At 49.8% G+C, this 21,829-nt stretch overlaps 1 protein-coding gene across 6 annotated transcripts in view; it reads right to left on the bottom strand.

Moving 5' to 3' along the window:
- The window catches only part of PNPLA6 (patatin like phospholipase domain containing 6), a 1,092,789-nt gene that overhangs the window by 265,830 nt on the left and 805,130 nt on the right, over positions 1 to 21,829 (bottom strand). For all 6 annotated transcript variants that reach the window (XM_069603923.1, XM_069603925.1, XM_069603924.1 and 3 more), the window contains one exon: positions 1,562 to 1,714. In XM_069603923.1, the coding sequence (XP_069460024.1) occupies positions 1,562 to 1,714 (153 nt within the window). The remainder of the gene's footprint in view (positions 1 to 1,561; positions 1,715 to 21,829) is intronic.

Here is a 21,829-nt window from a genome sequence, read left to right as displayed (position 1 = left end):
GTGCTTGAAATGGGCAGTACGCGTCTGCTGATGTCAGGCTCAGGGGCGGGGGATTTGTTTTAGTGCCGCAAAGGCAGGTGAGCCAGGTCGATGGGGCGAAATGATAGGATTATCACAAAATGGAGGCTGATTTCGAGTGCGATAACGGGCGAAAAGTCGGGTAAGGTCCATAGGAAAGTTTCCTACGATCTACCGATTTATGCTTACAAACACATGGCCGACCCGTAGGGACAATAAAAAAAAAGTCCCGGAACTATCCTTTAAAGTGTAGGAATAGTTAAGCGTAATATAAAAAAGTAGAGAAGCACCGCTCACAACCGCTCCCGCTCACTTCGCACACTGGCGCAGCCTTTCATGACACTGGACTTAATTGTTGGTCTCAGGGTACAGCAAGCCCATTTGGGAAATTCTCATGTGAACAAAACAAATCACTCATTTGGAGATAAGAAGATGTACAAAACGAAGTAAAATTAATGTAGTGGCTCTCCTGATACTTCTCAAAATGTCCCAGGGTCTGGTTCAGTGCTCACGCACCACCATTTGAGAATCAAAAAGTGGTCTAAATCAACAAGTCCTCCAATTCCTGTCAAGCCCGGATCAGTTTGGCTTTCAGTAGCTGAGCTGGACTCCATGACCAGATTTCGAATAGGTACGGGCAGTAGTGAAAGTGCATGAAAATCAGTAGTGGAACTGTGTTCCCTGCTGGCCTGCCGCGCTCCCCCAAACCCTATCACCACACCCTCTCCCACACACACAAAACAAACCCCCAAACAAATGCACCTGCTGTATAAGGGAACCTTCACTGCAGTTCACTGAAGTGCAAGTTTTAACTGCTTCCTACATTTTTATTTTAAAACGAAACCATTCTGGAACAGTTTATTTTCGAAATAAAAGTATAGGAACAGTCACATTTAATTTAAAAAAGCAGAAGGAGCACCGCCCGAACTGCTTCCTCCCACTTCGACCACTGGGTACAGGTTACCCATAAAAGTATAGCAGGTCAGTGCAAAACCAAATATCGCTCACAAGTTCCCCATCTGTGGTGGGATGTGAGGCCCCGCCCTCCCGACTTGGTCTGAGGCCTCTCTTGAACTTCCTGCTACCGTTAATGGGTTGAAACGCACACTTTTAAAACCATTTTTCTTTTACATTTTCTCACGGGACGGGGGGAGATAACCCCCTGACCACCGTGAACGCTGCTTGATTAGGTTCAGGCTCCCTTGCTGTGCTCGATCACTACCGCATATTCATGGAAAACATTTATGCCCCTCCAATTAAATCAACACTGATAGAATTTGGACATGTTCAATAAATCTGGAATGCACAGAGCTCCGAAGGCACTCCCTAAGTACTTTAACACAATTCTAGCAATAGTAGTGCTGCCTGCGACTCAATGCTTAACAGTCCAATAACTGAAGTTATGTTTTCAGCGTGTTTTAAAATGTCTAAAATGTCATATGTCTTGATGCATACCCGTTTGGGCTGATAACACACACCAAATAAAAGATGAATGGTTGACCAGAGCAAGCAATGCAAGGCTATTTCTCTAAAATGGACTCACATATATTTCGTCAAACTTCCCAAAGTCCATAGTCTTAAACCGGTCGATGGGTGGCCGGATGTATTCACAGTAGGAGCTGTTCTTCACCACCTCCAGCTGCCGAACGCAGGACACGTATGCCAACCGTGATTGAATCTCTGCCATGTCGGGCACCTGTGCAAAAAAAGACAGCCATTTCAAACCAGCAACGAGGGTGTGCATGGGTACATAGTATTTCAGCTGTGGTACCAGACAGACTACACTCACTGCTAAGCTTGAATAAATGCAGAGCAATTCCCTCTTGGGGCATACCTTTCCACCTTGTTAGCCTCAGCATCAACTGGCATAGGAATACAGAAAGACTACACTCCTTTGTAGCAAATTGTACATATTTGGCCATCAATAGAATACCACATTTTATAATCTGTCTACTGTGCTATCCCCACAAGGCATCACTCCTATAAAGGGCAGCTATCCTGCACATATCGCCATGAAGTAAAGAGATGTTGTTCTATCACTGTTCAACTATACAAGAAAATAAAAAATGACTTACCACTTGCTTGGCAATGTTCTTTTTGAGGGATTAGTCCTTCCTCCCATAGATTGCTCATCTTAGATGAAAATCATCCAGCGGTAGCGGATTTCAGAACCTTTGTCAGACACTAAGGGGTGCCATGCAGCTCCGCTTTGGCACCACCGAAATAATGCAAGTCAATGACGCCAGATGTAATGTCAGAGGCAGTATTTACACAGAGAGCCCCATACCCTTAGCTCCACCTTTTTCTCTGGCAATCAGCTGGTCAAATTCCTTCCCCTCTCCCGAATCCAAGGGTTCCAAGTCACAAGGGCATGGGACCTCATTAAGAAACTGGCCCATTTTCTGTAAACCAGTTGGGCACGAAGAGCTGTAGAAAACTCTGGTGAGGCATCAGCGCCGGCTGTGACGAGGCCAAGGGAGTCAACGCTGGGGCCATGACAACCAGATGGAGAGGCACCGCTGTTGGATAGGGGCAGTCTCTGGTGTCAGAATAGAGCCAGCATGTGTGCAGTCCAATGAGGCTCTCTGCTGACATGTCCAAGTGCAGTGTGCCCTTGCTCAGACAATAGCACTGTGGCCGATGTTGCCAGCGTCATGGCAAACAGGATTAGCGTCTGTTCCTCCCACTGCTCTGGTTTGAAGGTAGCTTGAACAGTGGTGATTCTCCAGAAGAATACTGGAATCGGAGAAAGGGCTCTTCTTTTTTTAGGATGAGGATGAAGAATGGCATCCATAATATTCACTGGGGAAGCAAGTCCTCAAATGATGCTGCTGCTTCTTTTCTTTACAATCACCTTCATGAGAAGTGGAATCTTCTCTGAGTCTGTCCTCCCTCAAGTGGTGTTCCATCCGGGTCTACCCCAAAGATCTAGCCTTCTTGGTAGTGGGCTCTGAAGCAGGAGAATTGAAGGGGGGTGTACATCTTCACAGCAAGGCCTTGGTGAACCTTTCAATGAATTGACTTGCACGAACAAGAGTCTTTCATTTCAAGATCCCCCTCCCCAACCCCAGCCCCCAAAGACAGAGACAAACAATGTGGGGTTTGGTGACAGACATCTGCCTCAGCCAGTGCCTGCAAAGCTTGAAGCACACCATGGGATTTGGTATGACACAGTTAAGAGAAAATGTTATCGGCATTCCTGAGCAGCGCACCGAGTGCAAGGAAAAAAGGAACTGAGATCATAGAGTGCCAATGGCTCCATATATACTGACCCCGATGTCATGTCCGGCACAGTGGAGTTGGGCGAAGCCGATATGGAGCCACATGGCACTCCCTGGCGGCTGAAAAAGTATCCAAAGACAGCTGGCACTGGAACCCGAAGTTTTACTAAACTTACAAAAGTGTGAGAGCCCCTCTACTGAGAATCAGAATGGCTCCAATAACGTGTTCAATAGGATGTATCCCACTCAGGATGGTATGCAACCACACTTTAGCTCACTGTACCCTTCAGAGGAGAAATATCCATTTGCAAATCAGTTGCCCCAGCAACAAGGCCAATCCATCACGGAAATGCTAGGCAACTCTCCTTTAAACTGTTTCAGTGACGAGGGTGTACATTATGTTCAACAGAGATATTTTTATTTTTATTAGAAAGTTGTTTTAATCAAGTAAACTTGATTTTTCAACAAATACAATTATATAACATGTTAAAATTCATTGAAATTATTTAAACAATCCTAAATTAACGAACAATGAGGTATTGTTGACAATTCAATTTGATCAAGACAAACCAGCAGAATAAAACAGCAGCAACTCTACTTTTAGAATAACAATAAGCAATGAGATATCCAGCCTTGTTCAGACGGTGATCACAGACAAGAGAGACATATGATCATAATTTGCTCTGGGTCGATCTTTTATCTGTCAGTTTTAGACTGTACAAGAAATTCAATATAGCATATCTCAATGATTGGCTGTTAGTATGAAACAACAAGTCCCATAATCTGTCACTAGTAAGTATCACGTGATCCATCAACAAAGGTTTTATATACTTGATTCTTTGCATAAGTAACGCAGGCCAGACTGAGCATAGATGTTTCAAAGTTTCTGGAGATACCTTACAAAAGCAACAGATACGCTCATTCTCAGATATTAATTTACGTTTATAAAGTAATTCATTTGTCGGCCAAAGATTCAATCGATAACGTAAAAAGTGTGGGCTGGGAAAAAGGGCTAGGTAACTTTCAACTGTGCCGTAGCGTTTCAGATTAAATGGAGTATCTACAAAGACCCGATATTGGGTACACGCGCTTCGCTTCTGTATCCAATCAAACTCCCATAATCTTATTTTTGCTCGGTTCGGATTCTCTATTAATAGTGTTGTAGTAAACCTGGTTTCACTAATGCTCTCTTGTGCTTTTTGCCTCCAACCGAGGGGAAACGCATCCATTGAATGTAAGAGATACTTTGCAATGACTTTGATTAAACCCGATTTCTTGTTTGCCATGACACATTTCCTATAAAGTGAACACATTTTCCATTTACAAATGGCATATAAGGACACCAGGCCTAGTTCGTGTCTCACGATACACATAGGATAGGAAGGTGGTAATGGCAAAATTTGTTTCCAATAACGTCCCTCTATGGCAGTCCAGTAAATATAGGTTTTTTTCAAGGCAGCCTCAATTCCATAAGTTATTACTGGGACAAACTTTTGTTTATAATAAACAACTGTCGGAACCAAGGAGAACTTTCCCCCATTCAGAGGGATGATCTTTGAGCATGCCATTATGGAGGCCGTCAGGGCCAACCGCTCTGGATCGGCTAAGAATTTTAATGCAATTTAATATATCTGCCTGATCTATTCTAAAACTGTGAGGTGATTTTATGTTCTGAAACTCCCATGAGAACACTTGAAATGGAGAACGATATAAGATGTTAAAGTGTTCAGACTACTTTTCACTTGGGAGAGCAGAGGTAAGCACGGCAGATTGTAGTCTGTGAGTGGCTTTGTTTAGGCAATTCCAGATGCCGCTGGTGGATTTAGTGAGCAACTGCCTCAACATATTTTCTCCATCTCCTTGATATCGCAAACACTTATGGCCTTTCAGCCACTGTCTATAACTAGCTTTCAAAGACCTTTTCAATGTTGGCCTACTAATGGCTGGCTCGTCCTTTAAGGTACGGATGGCTTGCCTTAGCTTCGCCTTCCTTTGCTGGAGCTCAGCATCATAGCTATGCGTGTGCTTATGTCTGATGCTATCGTCGGGCATTTTTACTTGCCTGAAGTTTTGCATCATGGTGACGTAGCACTGGGGATCTCTAAAAGATCGAGATCTATGGGAATCGATCAGATCTCGTTTGAGCTGATTCAATGTCATTGGATTCCAGCATAGACGGGTGCTGCTGTTATTCACTTTAAGAGGGTATGGATAGCTGTTTTGGTTTGATGATTGTTCCCCCACTGGAAACCCAAAGTGCACTGATGAGGGAATCACATCCATAGATTGCACCAGGGGTAAACATTTCTTGTTTATATAGATATAATCTAAAATTGCCTGCCGTGAATTGCATGACCAAGTGACACAGGCAGGTACATCACCAGCCACAGTGTTATTTACCATAAGGTAACCTCTTTCTTTCATAATTGTGCACCACGTTTGTTCTGTGGGCATGGACCTGCTATCGACCGTTGGCAAAATGTGTAAGTTTAGGTCACCGAGAACAATAGAACACATGATGCTAGCATCAGCAATTATTGTGTCCAAATGGAGGGTCAAGTGCATAAAAAACATCTCATCCGTTTTGTTCTACCTACTCCAATATATGTTAACAATGGCTAAGCTCGCAATTCCCCGAGTTAATTTAACTACTTGGAAGTAAGGGGATGAGGAGGACCACTTTAAAGCCACTATCATGCTTAACTGCTAGCAGCAATCCACCTGAGGGGCGTCCCATGGATTTTTTGACCGCAAATGAAGAAATTATTGTATGTGAAGCACAAATTGGAGCTGTCATAAGCCATGTTTCCTGCAACGCTACAATATCAAATCGATGCAAGTCACTTGTGACTGAATATATAAAGTGAGTATAACCTCTGGTGTTCCAACACAACAAGCTAACAGCATCTTGTTTGGGAGTTAGTTATGAATGATTCACATGCACTTGGGGTCCCGTGACTAGGGAAGCATGATAGGGGATTAGGTTTTGGGTTGTGGCAAACTGTTTTGATTGGTACGTCGGGACTTTCTCCATTTTGTCAATAGCCGGTTTAATATTTTGAGACAAAATGAATCCCAGGTCAAATAATGACATTCGCGCCTGGTCATCTTGATTGACAAACTATGTATTCAATGTCAGTGGTAGATAGATCTTTAAGAGTCACAATATCAGCACAGATGTTCAATATACTAGATCTGTTACTGTACTTTAGTTTGTCAGAGTTCAACAGAGATATTCAAATTATTATACTCAATTTACGATCCATGGCCCAGACTAGATATGGGAGGGAGGAAGCTAGTATTGAGGACAACAGTAGCAATTCAAGACATGACTGTTGCCAAAGTGTATTATCCCAATGAAGGGCAGCATGCTTTCCTCAAAGACTTTCTCTAGAAGTTGTTAGCATTTGTCTGAGGTGAAATCATACTGAGGGGAGACATTAAGATCAACTTTCATGTTGATCTAAATAGTTCACTGTTGACATGGCAGGGATAAGGGGCAGGGATGTGGCATTGCAATAAGACCTCAAGGAAAACGTATTCAGGACATCAAAGAGGCGTGTTCATGTGGCACTTAAAGGACATGTCCAGATGACAGACTTCTCAAATTACTCTGAAACACAAGACACTTACTTTCAAATGGGTTATATTATGGTGGAGGCATAACATCTCCTATCACTTTACAATATCACCATTGCGCCAATAACATTGTCTGCCCATTCACTGGTTATCAACGAGAGACCTCACCGCTGCTTACGTGGAAGCTATGCATGACGTTAATGAATGACACCGCAATACGCAAGGAAATAAATTTGGTTATCAACACCCTAGATACAAACCCTGTGATGTGATTGTATGGTGCTCAAGGCCACGTTGAGGGGCTGATTCATTGGTAAACAGATACTTCAAAAATCAAAAAAAGTAGAAGTTGAAAAGCTGAATGAGGGTATTAAGCCCTCAAGTGCCATGGGCATGTTTCTTATTCTCTGGCACTGCATTAACAAAGCTAAGAGTGTGACATGCTGTTCCTTTAGGCATTAAAAGGCTCACGTGGTTAGCACTGCAGAGGTCCTGCAGTGGCAAAAGAGTTAAATTGAGCCATAAAAGCTATACATCTCAAATGAATGTTGGCTGGGGAGCTGTCTATTCTTATTACTCCCTAATAAGAATAGACTGGCTACGCCGAATGCCGCTGCAGTTACATACAAGCAGCTATCATACTGCATCAGTTTGGAACAACAGGACAATGCAGAAACCTCTGTAAACTAATTCAAACATAATTTCGAATCCAAAGAAGCTTCAGGAAACCATGAAAGGTATGTAATCAGATACCAGTGAAGCCAACACTGAGATGCTCCAACACACAAAATTATAGAGAAAACGTTACAGATTGATACAAAGCAACAGTCACCATATAAAAGTAATGGATATGTAGTGTCTGAAGGACAAATGCTCAGAACACCTGATCAAGAGTGCACGTTAATTGCAAGGCCCTGAAAAATTAATAGTGTGTGATTCATGTTTTGGCCAATTCTGCAGATGTTTATGTGATTCAATAGATTTCTAGGAAGAGAGACCTATTTTTTATAATTTGTAAATGAAGTATTATATTGTTACATTTATTAACCATAACAGAATAAAAATGAGGCAGACTAGTGGTCATACGAAAAACAGGATATGGCTGAATGTTTAGCAATTTCCAAGCTAACCTGTACATAACTGAATCTGAAGGGCACCAGAAATTCAGGATTGCCTTGCTATACCATCCATACGCTCCCATGACAGAGAACACCGAGTCCCGTAACCAAGGAGGAAATAGCTATAGCAATCAAACCATTGATGGCTAATAATGCTGCAGGCCCAGGTGGCTATACTGGCCAATGTTACCAAATCGTTTAGCAACAACTTCCAAATCTTATGATAGACTTACTTAACAAATGGAAAAGCAACTAATACAGTCCTTCCCAAGCACAGTAAATACCACAGAATAAGATATTCACACAGACTGATCACACTGTTGAATATATAGACACCAGGTTCTACCCAAACATGCCAGGCAACAGGCTAGTTACAATCCTCTCCATGATTACAAATAAGGGCCAGGCCAGCACTGTTGGGAAGAGAGACATCCGGCTATTATATGATGTGTAAACCTACTAGTACTAGCTCACAGAACATACGTTTTGGATTTGTTGCTCTCACTCAATGCACAGAAAGTCTGACTGTATTGAGTGGTCATTCCAGAGGTTGGGTATGTGATGAACATTCTTCAGGGAAGAGTGACAGAGGGCCGACATGATAATGTAGGTTATTCTGACAGATCAAGTTTGGGATCATGACAACCTCTCGTCAGAATTTCCCCTTTACTAAAGGAGAAGGTGTAGGGTGCCATTTATCACTGAATGTATTTGGCACAGCAGTGGAACCCATGACAGAGCTCAATAAGGGAGAATTAGGGATTACATGTATAGATGATATAAGTGACACTGCTCTAAACAAATTATATCATGACAAATCGGTCAGAAGGTGACACCTCTGTATTTGCCATAGCAGTGGAGCCCCTTGCACAGCTCAATAGGAGAGACCCAGGGATTATATGTATACATGATGTAAGGGAGACTGCTCTAAACAGATTATATCATGATGAATCTGTCAGAAGGTGACACTTAGTTAAACTGCAGTCTCCACTTGGGTGTTGGGTTTCATGAAAGACTGACACATTTGTGACTCAGAATTTAACTGTTGAAAAGGAGGCAGAACATTCAGGACAAGTAGGTCATTTTAATGGGTTTCTCATAACTGAAATTACTAGCAGTAATACACATAACTAAAAATGCAGACGTAGGGGCTGTACTCCGCAAACTACCTTGATGTGCTCGGCAGAGGCAGGATACCTTGATGTGCTCGGCAGAGGCGGGAAGAGTCTGCACTCATGACAAAATGTTGCAGCCTCCTGTTTAGGAAGACTAGGCTCTGTAAAGGTGAAAATGCTAGACCGTCTATTCTACTTATGTCAAACACTAGCAGTGCTCGCCCCAGAATACACAATGAAAGCAATCCAAAAGGGTTTTATGGCATTCAAACTGCAGGTTTTATGAAGACTCTGATAGGGTTCTCCCAAGAAACCTGGTCTTGGACCCTTCCATGTGGCCAGAGAAAGGCAGACGCTTCCTGATCCCGGCCCTGGTGGTGGTGTACTGCGGGAGGATCAAATAGGGTGAGGGAACAGACCAGGGTGACTGGGATAACCCCCTTTTCAACTTTCCCTGTAATCCCACTCTTTTCATGGCTCTTTGCCAAACGATTGAAGTTGAAAAAACTGAATTTATTAGAACAAACTACATGTCCCAGAATCCTAGAGGAATTGAGACGAGGAAGAGGGCTGAAGAGGCATGTAGATGTAGTGGCCAGGCAATTAAGCCCGGTAGCCATTGCAAGATTCAGGCAATTGAATCTAATGGCTCCCACCTGAAGCTGATTGAAACCTATTAGGTATAAAAGGTTCCAGCAGGAAAGTAGAAGAAGGAGAAGAAGTTGGAGCAGGAGTTGCTGGCTGGTAGTAGTAGTAGTAGCAGCACAGGAGAAGCGTGATGCTGGCAACTCACAAGGAAGTGGGAGCACCCGAAGGATGCCGGGACGTGGAGACAGCAGATTTCCCCTGCAAGTTCTGAGAGGGTCCCATGTTCTGAAAACCTGTATTGCAGAGGCTGCGCAGAGGAAGACGTGCTAGAAGTAAAGTCTTCCCCATGAGAGCCGAGTTGCTGTGATTGCAGAGCCATGACCGTGCAGGGGCCCAAGGCTAGAAGCAGAGGGCACGTCGAGGATCTCAGGAGAAAATGAAACTCCCAATTACGGAGGCTGGACAGGAGATAACTATGCTGGAGAAAGGTGTGGGTCCCAAGAGACAGTAGTAGTATCAGTGGTCGAGGAAGTCTGGGAAGCAGAGCACCCAGCAACCACAGTGTCCCTGAAGATGGTGAGTGAAGCATAGCATTCAGATTCAATCCACAAGCCTTACCGGTAACTGTAGCCAGCTCCGAAGTAACTTGCGTAACAACATGTTAAGCGAGTAAAAGTTGTTTGCCATCTTTAAACTGTTTGTTAATAATGGAATTGTAGCCCTCGCGCTTATTTCCAAAAGCTGCATTATTAGCGTTAGAAGTAAAAAGCCATTACATCCATTGTTGAACTCTTTTCGGATTACACGAGTGGGCGCGTGTCCTCAATTGTGAAGGAAGGAACAAGTTACTTACCTGTAACTGTTGTTCTCCAGCATGGGTCTGGCATGGATTCACATGCTCATGAATATTCCCCGTCGTCAGGCTGGGAATCCTCGGTAAAGAAAAAATCAGTATCAGTTTCGTTTCTGATCTGTCTTTCGTAGTAGTAACCAATCACTGATCTCTGCGTCATACTGACCACAGCCAATGACTGCCCTCTACCTAAGCCCCGCCTCTGGCAGCCATCTTCAGATTTGGTAGCACGTAAAGTGGCAGTATGACCAAGTGAAGAGCCACAGAGGGGTAGGCGGGAGGGTTCGCATGTGAATCCATGCCAGACCCATGCTGGAGAACAACAGTTACAGGTAAGTAACTTGTTCATTCTCCAGCATGGGGTCTGGCATGGATTCACATGCTCATGAATAAAGAATACATAGCAGTACACACATGCACAACCACGGGAGGTGGCAAAGGCTCAACATTAAGCATTACATCAAACTCAACATTAAGCAATTCTTACCTCCTCACTAGGCTCACCTTAGCCGAACAGATTGCGCAGCACTGCTTGGCCGACCCTGGACTCCTCCCTGGAATCCCGATCGACGCAGTAGAATTTCATAAAGGTGTGCGTCGACCTCCACGTAGCAGCCCTGCAGATGTCCAGCAAGGGCACACCAGATAGGAACGCTGTGGTAGCTGCGATCGCTCTGGTGGAATGGGCTCTCGGACGGCCAGGCAGCGGTCGGTTTGCCAACCGGTGACAGTACATGATACAGCCGGAGAGCCATCTGGAAATGGAGGCCTTTGAGAGAGCCTTCCCCTGATTGACAGGTCCAAAGTTCACAAAAAAGTTGTGACGTCTTCCGAAAACACTTTGTGCGGTCCACGTAAAACTTCAGCGCTCTAGCTACATCCAGCGAGTGCAAAGTCCTTTCGGCAGGCGACGAAGGCGACGGGAAGAAAACAGGCAACACCAAGGGTTCGGTGGAAGTCCGACGGTACCTTGGGCATGAAGGAGGGGTGCGTCCTGAGCACTACCCTTGTGTCGTGAAAAGTCAAGTACGGGGGCTTGCAGGAAAGGGCCTGGATCTCTCCCACTCTTCGTGCGGAGGTGATAGCCACAAGAAACGCTGTTTTCCACGACAAGAACCTCAACGGAGCCGCGTGCAGAGGCTCGAACAGAGGTCCCATGAGCTTGGTCAGCACCACGTTGAGCTCCCACGCCGGGGCCGGAACCTTCACCGGCGGGAACGATCTGAACAGTCCCTTCATGAATTCTTTCACCAGACGATGAGACCACAAAGACGTCCGCCCCGTGGTTCTGGTGTATCGGGAGATCGCAGCAAGATGAATCTTGATGGACGCGTGCGCCAGTCCAGCCTTGGCCAGCGTCAGAAGGTACGGCAGTACCTGGGGAGCCGTAATCCGTAGAGGGTTAATCTTCTGTGCGTGGCACCAGACAGAGAACCTCTTCCATTTGTGTCCATAGCATTTAAGAGTTGAGGACGCCCTGGCCTTTGCAAGAACCTCTCTGCAGTCGGCCGGTATGTCGTATCCTCCAAACTCTAACGCTGCAGGAGCCAGGCCTGCAAGTTCAGCAACTTCGGGTCGTGATGGAGGATGGCGCCTCCTTCCCTGGAGAGAAGATCCGTGTCCACTGGCAGCTTGATTGACGGGGACGCTGACAAGTCTAGAAGGTCTGGGAACCATATCTGCCTCGGCCACGCAGGTGCGACGAGGATCATCCTGCACCGTGACCTCTTGAGCTGGTTGATGAGCCGGATCAGCAATGGCAATGGAGGGAACGCGTATATAGAAACAGGCCCTCCCAGGGGAACGAGAAAGCATTGCCCATGCTCCTCGGCTGGGGAAACCTGCTGGCGAACTTCCGGCACTTGGAGTTCGTCGCCGTCGCGAACAGATCGATCTGGGGTGTGCCCCACCGTCGGAAGAGGCGGTCCACTAGATCCTGTCGTAGTTCCCACTCGTGGCACGAGCGCAGCTCTCTGCTGAGCGAGTCGGCAATGGTGTTTTTTATCCCTGCCAGATGAAACGGCACCAGAAACATCCCTTGGGCGACGGCCCAATGCCACAGATCCTGCGCCTCCTTGGACAGGGCTGGGGACCTGGTACCATCCTGCTTCCTGATGTAGAACATGGTGGTGGTGTTGTCGGTGAAGATCCTCACCACCTTGCCCTTGAGGGACGGAAGAAAGGACCTGAGGGCCCAAAACACTGCACGGAGCTCCAGGACGTTGATATGGGAGGGACTTCTCCGTCGGAATCCAAAGGCCTCTCGCGTGCAGACTTTCGGTGTGCGCTCCCCACCCTTCCAGGGAGGCATCCGTGGTCACTGTCTCCTGGTGGCCGGGGGTCTGGAAGTCCATGCCCGCCGTCAGATGCGCGCGGGTGCCCCACCACCGGATCGCTCGTCGGAAACTCTCGTCGAGTGTGATCCTCTCCTCGAAGCTGCCCGTCGTCTGGATCCAGTGCGCGTCCAGGAACTCCTGCAACGCGCGCATCCGGAGCCTGCAAAGGCGGATGAGATAAATGCAAGACGACATCATTCCGAGGAGGGACTTGATGGACCTCACCCTGGCCGCGTCCGCAACCAGCATCCGCTGCACCTTGCCCAAGATGGCCCTCGTCCTTTCCTCCGACAGAGGCAAGAAGCGACACTGTGTCGAGCTTCGCTCCCAGAAACAGTGCGTCTTGCGCGGGCACCAGGTGGGACTTGGCGTAGTTTATGGAGAATCCCAGGTCCGTGAGTAGTTGGACAGTCCTTGCCGTGTGCTCCACGGCGAGCTCCTTCGTCTTTGCTCGGATGAGCCAGTCGTCCAGGTAGGGGTAGACGTGGATCCCCTATCGGCGCAGCTGCGCCGCCACCGGTGCGAGGCACTTGGTGAACACCCTGGGTGCCGACCTCAATCCGAAGGGAAGGGCTCTGAACTGGTAGTGACGCCCATGGACCACGAACCTGAGAAACTTCCGGTGTCCCTTTAGGATGGGAATATGGAAGTAGGCATCCTCCAAATCCAACGACGACAGGAAATCGCCCTCCTCCAGCTGACCCAGGACGTCCATCCGGAACTTCTGTGCCTTGATGAATTTGTTCAGTCGTCGTAGGTCCAGGATGGGACGCCATCCTCCAGTCTTCTTCTTCACGAGGAAGTATCTTGAGTAAACTCCGGAGCCCCGAAGCCTCTTTGGGAAGAGCTCGATGGCGCCCTTCTTGAGCATCGCCTTTACCTCCAAGAGAAGTTGAGGGACGTGATGTTCTTTCCTGGCCACAGGGGGGACGCGCGGGCACCTCTTTAGAAACTCGAGCGCGTGACCCTGAGCTAGGGCGTCCAGCACCCAACGGTCGGTGGAGATGGACTCCCACACGCTGATGAAGCTCGCCAGCCGGCCTCCCACCGGGGTGCTTCGGTGGGGGCCCGACCCCACGGCCGGTTCAGTCCTGCTTCGACGAGGCTTTGCCGCCTTGTCCTCCTTGGCGAAAACGGCGGGGTCCGCCTGACTTGCCTCGTCCCCTGTAAGCTTCCTGTGACGACGAACGGGCCGCTTGACGGTAGGTGGAAAATCCGCCGCCGGAACCTTTGGAGGCACCCTGTTTGCCTCCGCCGCTCCGAAAGGGCGGCCGCCGTTGCTGGAGAACCCCAAGAGCCCGGGCCGTCTCCGTGTCCGCCTTGATGGCTTGAAGGGAATCGTCCACTGTTTTCCCAAACAGGTTGTTTCCGTCGAACGGCATGTCCAAGACTCTGGTCTGCACGTCCTGACGGAAGTCAGTAGCCTTGAGCCATCCACGCCGCCTAAGGCACACGCCGTTGCCCAACTGGCGAAATCCAGTGTCAGCGATGTCCGTCGCAATCGTAATGGCGTGGTCCGACGCCACCTCTCCTTCCTGCAAGATCTCTAGGGCTTCCGCCCTCTTGTCGTCTGGTAGGAAGTCCAGCAGGGGGGCCAGTTTGTACCACAACTCCCTGTCGTAGCGGGCTACGATAGCCAAGGCGTTGGCCGCCTTAATCGTCGTCGCTGCCGACGAGATGACTCTGCGTCCCATTGTGTCTAATTTCTTTCCCTCGCCGTCCGGCGGGGAGGTCGACGTAGAGGCCGTGCCCCCCCCCGCTTTCTTCCTGGCCGCCGCGGAGACGACCGAGTCCGGGGTCGGCTGTGCCCGAAGGCACAAGGGGGCCGCGTCCGGGACCCGGTACTTCTTCTCGTACCGATCCCTTCTAGCCGGCGTCGCGGATGGGTTCTTGAGGAGGGCGAGGCCCTCATCTCAAATATCGTCCAGTAGAGGTACAGCGAGGACCGTCTTCCTCTTGGCCTCGCGCCGTTGATAAAGGAAACCTTCCTTCTTCTTCTCTTCCGGGCAGAGCTGGAAAAGCTCGGATGCCCTGGCGATCATGGAGTGAAACGATCCAATCTCGTCGGGCGGGGAAGCCCGGGTGGGAGGTGGCGACAGGAGATCCTCGTCGTAAACCTCGTCGTCTGGACCCGTCGTATCATCCCCACGTGTCGTGGACGGGGAGGAGGGCTGAACAGGGCGCGATGGCTGAAAGGAGGTGGAGGAAGAATCCTTCTTCTCTTAGGGGGAGGGCTCCCAGAAGGGCCTGGCTCCGGGTCCCCCGTCGGGAGCGGTTCCTCCGTTGGTAGTAACGGCAGTCTCGTCCTTATCTCTGAGCATAAGGACTGTATAGCCAACAAAATGGCCGCCGAGTTGTCTTGCGGCACTGGTTGAGGGGAGTCCGACGGGCGGTCAGGAGCCCCGTCGGCACCCTCGACGTTCTTGTCGTCTCCTACGTCGGGGTCCCTCCCAACGGGCTGGTCTTCTTCCACGCCAACGCCGTGGCTTAAGACTTCGATCAGCTCTTCCTCAGAGGTTGAGGCCGAATCCACAACGACCTCCTGCCCCCCCTTTTTCTTCTCCGTCGGAGATTTCACGGGGGTCCTTTCGATGGGCATGAAAGAGGACACCCTCCGCGGTGGCAGGGAGACTCTGAGCCCCGAGGTCGCCACCACTGGTGTAGCCTCCACAGGCTGAGCCAGGGCCGCCACGACTGTCTCGATAGAGGCCTTGGCCGGATGGATTAAGGCTTTCACCACCTTAGGTGCACTCACCGCCTTCTCCTTGGGGGGAGGGTCACCGCCTCGCTCCCCCTCCGATGGGTCTTCGAGCTCGACCGGGGTCTCTCCAGGAGCTTCGCCGGGTGCTCGGCCTTCCTCTTACCCGAGCCAGAGCGTTGGCTCGTGGTTGATGGCGCCGGGGAGGATGCGCCCTGCCTGGCACCCGTAGAGCCCGACCGTTCGGCGCTCCCGGTGCCAGCGGACTCGCGGTGCTTGGCCTTCTGTTGGACCTCCGTCGCCGGGGCGCCCTCAAAGGTCTTAGAAGACCGCTCGGACTTCTTCTTCTCGCCTGACGGGCTCTTCCCTTCCAGCCAGTTGGCGAGACGTTGATGGCGGTCCTTCATGGTCCGCTCCGACATATTGCCGCAAAACGCACAGTCCTTCTCCACGTACGTCTTGTCCTCATGTAGGCAGTAAAGACAAAAGGAGTGTTCGTTCTCCTTCAAGCCATTCTGAAGCTGGCATCCAGGGCAGACCCTGAACAGCTTTCCGGGCGTCGAGCTTCCCTTCTCCTGGGCCATGTCTGAGATGGGCCTGAGAAACTTCTGGAGTCCTCCAAAAGCGTGGCTCGACGAAACCTTCACCCTTGAGGGGCATAGAGGAATCCGACACGGGTCCCCGTTGATCGGATGAAGAAACGGTGGAGCTTGAGGCTCTTTTGACCGAAAAAAGAGAATATTTTTTGAGAAAAAACGTGAAAAATAGCAAGTCCGAAATGTCCTCCTTAATACTACACACGAATACAATTATATTCATCACTAAGTTTAAAAATCTACCTTAAGATTCCAAGATTGCGGCCGGCAGAGGACCACATGTGTGTAGGTGTCTCTTCCCGCCGGGCCGCGCCAACAAGCTTTACAAACTAGCTATTCTGCCGTGACCCTCACCCCCACGGTGCATCAACCCATCAACTCGACCCAGGGGTATACCCCCTTCGCGAATGAGAGAGCCACCAGGATACCGCTCATATTGCGAGGAACATAAAAGATACCACCCAGTAATACGCAGCCGGAACAATAGAAGACCTACAAGCGGGCTGGAAAAGTTGCAGCAGCGGACTGGGAGGACGGTATTAGAGGGACGAGGTCCTGCCGTGACCACCACCCTTACGGAGCATCAACCAAGCCAAGAGTGGAGGGCGACAAGTAATGCAAAGCCCTCAGGGCATAATGTGCATTGCGAAGGCACACTCTAAAACGGACCGCAACACAGCCCGGAAAGGTAGCGGTCCCACAGGTGGGTCGGGTAAAAGCACGGCCACAAGCACTTAGGACATAAAAATGACAGAGGGGGCTGATGAGAGAAGCACACCATCGAAAAAGGTGACACAAGAGGGGGAAGAGAGCTTCACGCCACTTGTGAGTACCAGGGAAAGCAAACAAAGGATTAAAACAGACTTGCAGAGAGAGAGGACCCCACCGTAACAGCAACAGAGCACTTTATGCCCCAACAACGAACAAAGCAGGAAGAAATGGCAATGGCCCCCAACAGAGTGAAGCCCCACCGGTGAGAAAGAAAAGACAGTCAGTGCGCCTAACACCACAGAGAGCAAGGGGCACCCACCGGAGCATGGCCTAAGAGGGAAGCAAACAACTGAGGCTGCAAGCCTCATGTAATACCCGGCGGGGACCCCACGGCTCTGATATCGAGGCGCAGTGAGTACTGCCAGGCACTCGGCGGTAGGGGCACCCCCAGGGACCCAATGTGGCGCACCACCTGCATGTAGACCATACCGCTGCACATTGGCCAAAGCCAAGCAGGGTGAAACAAGGAGAGCACATAACATAAACAGGGGGCAGGCCCTCAACTGAAATCATCGGAGTAGTGCAAAACCAACCGTTCACAAGGTCGCTGATACCACCCTCCTCCCCCCACATAACACACCAGCAAAAAGCCCACCCCAGCAGAATGATTTAAGAACATTGAAGAGCTGTTCTGATCTTGGTGATCCGCCTTGATGGTCGTGCAGCTATAAACTACCTCCGTCCCCAAGTACCGCTCGAGCAGGTATAATATACTGCCCTAGCAATCTTTGAGGCCACAGGTGATGAGTGGCGTCGTCAGTCAGATACCAGGAACACCAGAAGGACCCCTGAGTGCTGTAAGGCAAAGGTTAGGATCAGGTATACTTTGAACAAGAATGGCAGTGCAAGCAGACAAGGAAAAATGACAAAGCTTACCCTGGGGATGATAGAACCGGTGGGAAACCTGAATAGACGACAAGGGAAGACCAACAGCAGGCTGGGATGTACTGCAGTTCCTCCAACTCACACCTGCAGCCAGAGCGTGACCAGATAGCAAGTCAATCCAAGGTCCAGGTGGTGAACCCCAAATGACTCAGGAGGCAAAGCGTGATAGACAGGAATTGTGTGGTTCGTAGTTCGCCAAGACAAAAGGGTAATCCAGAGCAATTCCAGGGCCAGAAAGGGGGGTCAAGAGTTCCAAGGGTCCAGAAGATACGTAAAATCCAAAGGAAAATCCAAGACAAGTCCAAGTAACGTTCCGTGGTCGAGTTCCAAACTGTAGCTAGAAGAAAAAGGGTAATGCCGAACAGGTCTCTGGTAGAAACAGCTGTGAAGCGCTGAGTGTTTCCTCTCGGCTCCTTTTGAAGGAAAGTTAGATCACGTGACAAGGCACGTGACCGCACAGGAGCGTCACGTGAGGCCGGACGCCATCAGTGATTGGTGTTTGTCCAATGTGGACGCCGGCGTCGGCTACAGACGAAGAACCCGTGACTAGTCACGTGATCGTCTGAGCGAGACGCGATCGGGTTCTCCCGTGTGCGGGAGCTGGAGCCGACGACCCCGGAGCCGTCGGGCATGGATGAGACGCCAGGGCAAGCGCCAACACGGAAATGGGCGGAAGGAGGTGGTTCTGACATCCCGCCTGCCGTGTCTTCCCCGTTGGTGTGGGTGGTGGGTATGGGAACGGATGGTGCCGGGTAAGTGTCGGGAGGAGGGCAAGATTGAGGACGTGACAGAGCCCCCCCAAAGGCCCACGACCGCGTGGGCTCGAAGGGTTGTCATGATGAAAATGGGCCAACAAACGGGGGGCATGAACATCCAGGGAAGCAACCCACGATCGATCCTCAGGGCCATAACCCAACCAGTCCACCAAGTACTGCAGGACACCCCTATGGACACGAGAACCCAAAATAGCCCGGACCTCAAATACATCGGGAGAAGAGACAGAGACGGGAGCAGGAGGAGACACCAAGCGGGTAGGGCCAAGGCAAGGCTTAAGGAGAGAAACGTGGAAAACCGGGTGGATCCGCCAGGCGGAGGGCACCGCCAGACGCAACGCCACCGGGTTCAGAACCTTGACCACTCTGTACGGACCCACAAAACGAGGCAACAGCTTGCGGCAGCCAGGAATATGTAGATGACGAGTGGACAGCCAAACCCTAACCCCCACCCCGTAAACGGGCGGAACAGCCCTTTTTTTGTCAGCAGCCGCTTTCATGGAAGCCTGTGCTTCACGCAAGTGGACCAAGGTATGAGCGTGGACAGATACGATGTCTCGGGCACAAGCCGATGCGGCGGGGGTGTTGGAAGAGGAAAAGTCTGGAATGGGGAGGGTACGAGGATGCTGACCGTAGAGTGCAAAGAAAGGTGAGTACCCAGTAGCCGAGTGCAGAGCATTGTTGTAGGCAAACTCCGCGAGTTGTAGCAGATTGAGCCATGTGTCCTGGTATTGCAGCATCAGGCAGCGCAGATACTGCTCCAACGTTTGGTTGACCTTTTCTGTCCGTCACTCTCCGGGTGATACGAAGAGGAAAATCAGGCATCTATGCCCAACAGAGCGGTTAGGGCCCGCCAAAAGCGGGAGGTGAATTGGGAACCACGATCAGAGACCAACACATGGGGCAATCCAAAGAGACAAAACACATGCTTGAAGAAATGCTTGGCCAAAGCAGGGGCTGAAGGTATTCCCTTACAGGGTATAAAACGTGCAAACTTGGTATATGAGTCAACTATGACCCAAATAGTGTCAAACCCATGAGTGCGGGGGAGATCAGTGACCAAGTCCATGGAGATCGTATGCCAAGGTCGTGGAGGTATCGGGAGAGGAAGGAGAAGACCCAAGGGCCGACCCCTGCGCGATTAGCCCTGGGAACACACCGCACAGGTTTTGACATAGTCTCGTACGTCACGCTTCATCGTAGGCCACCAGCACCAACGCTTAAGGAGGTCTAAGGTGCGAAGTTGTCCGGGGTGACCGTTGATGGCAGCGTCGTGGGACCAGGTCAGCGATTGATTCCGGGTTTCACTTGTGGGTAGAAGGAGTTTTCCCCCCATGTACGAAAGGCAGCCCATCTTGCATGACCGGGTCCCATTCCGCCAGTGACTGCGGGTACTGAGAGGCCCATTGGCGGATAGTTGACAACAAGGAGGGAGTCGGCGTGCATAAACAGACTACATGATTTTTTCCCAACAGGGTGTCCGGAAAAGAGGGAAGGGTCTCACCCCCAGGTGAACGGGGCAGGGCATCGGCTGTACCGTGTCCAACACCGGGCCTGTGTTTGACCACAAAATCATACGCGGCAAAGAAAAGATGCCACCTAACCTGGCGACTGTTTGTGCATTTCAAGGAAGCAAGGTCCTGGAGATTTTTATGATCAGAAAACACTATGGTTTGATATTTGGCACCTAGAAGGTGGTGTCTCCAGACCTGTAGTGCATCCTTAATAGCCAGCAGTTCCTTTTCTTTAACCGTGTACTGTAGTTCGGTAGTCGTGAACTTGCGGGAGTGGAATGCTACTGGATGCAAACGGTTGGTGGTAGGACAGGACTGGGATAACACCGCACCTAATGCATAGGAAGAGGCATCTGCTTCGAGAATATACGGAAGGTCCGGGTCAGGGTGCTGTAATACCGGAGCGGTGGTGAACAGGGTTTTCAGTGTATCGAAACCAGATTGCTGAGCCGTGGACCATACATAGGGGACAGAAGGGCTAGTGAGTGCAGTGAGTGGAGCCGCAACCGAAGAAAACCCTGATATGAATCTCCGATAAAAGTTCGCGAATCCTAGGAATGACTGCATCTGCTTGAGATTGGTCGGAATCGGCCATTCGTCGATCGCCCGAACCTTGGTTTGATTCATAGATAGCCCCTTGGGCATGATATGGAACCCCAGGAATTCGACTTGATCGGTATGGAACGAACATTTCTCGGGCTTGGCGTAAAGGGCATTGTTTTGTAGTCGCGACAATACTTCCCTGACATGTGTTATGTGTTCATCAAGGGAGGCGGAGAAAACCAGTATGTCGTCTAGGTAAACAACTACATAAGTGTTCAAGATATCGTTGAAAACGTCGTCCATGAAGTGCTGGAAGGTAGCCGGGGCATTACATAGACCAAAAGGCATGACAGTGTACTCGAATAGGCCTTGTCGTGAGCAGAAGGCCGTTTTCCATTCATCACCGTCACGCATGCGAATAAGATTGTATGCCCCGCGGAGGTCGAGTTTGGTGTATATCGTAGCATGGGTGAGTTTGTCCAGCAACGGAGTGATCAGAGGTATGGGGTAGCGGTTCTTCACTGTGACGGCATTCAAGCGCCTATAATCGACACAGGGACGGAGGCCCCCTTCTTTCTTCGGAACGAAGAATATAGGGCTTTCAGCCGGAGAGGTCGATGGACGAATATGACCTAGCCGTAAAGCCTGTTGGATATACTCCTGCAAGGTCCGTTCTTCCACCTGAGTCAGGGAGTAGATACGACCCTTCGGGATAGATGCGCCAGGAATCAGGTCGATGAGACAGTCGTAAGGTCGATGCAGGGGTAGGCCCTCTGCAGACCTTTTGTCGAATACCGCCTGGAAATCGTGGTAAACCGCAGGTATCCCACCCGTGACAGTGTAACGCTCACCTGATTCCCACGGAGGCGCGGGTCTTGGCAGGAAGGTGTCTGACTCGAAAAGTGATGTGCAAGACTCGATTGGCTTCTGGGGTCGAACCTCTTCGCACTGTGTGTCGAACTCGAAGAGTGAAGTTTCTGCAGGTGAAAGAATATGGGGGTTAATGGTCTGGGTTGTTGAATGTCCCTCTCTCTCTCTCTCTCTCTCGTCCCAGCTTTTCTGTAGAGCCCCCAGGTCAACGTGCTCACCTTAGATAGGTGAATGCTGGGCTCTCCATCTGCGTCTGGTGCAGGGTGCCATTGCCAGTTCCTTCACTGGTGAAACATTGGCCTCTTGACTTCAGAGGATGATTACCGTCGTTATCTACACGAACGTTGAGTT

Source organism: Ambystoma mexicanum, chromosome 3q, assembly GCF_040938575.1.
Source record: "Ambystoma mexicanum isolate Mex_15411 chromosome 3q, UKY_AmexF1_1, whole genome shotgun sequence".
Taxonomy (NCBI): Eukaryota; Metazoa; Chordata; class Amphibia; order Caudata; family Ambystomatidae; genus Ambystoma; species Ambystoma mexicanum.
Note: the sequence above shows the minus strand (reverse complement) of the source record. Positions and strands in the feature narration are given on the sequence as shown.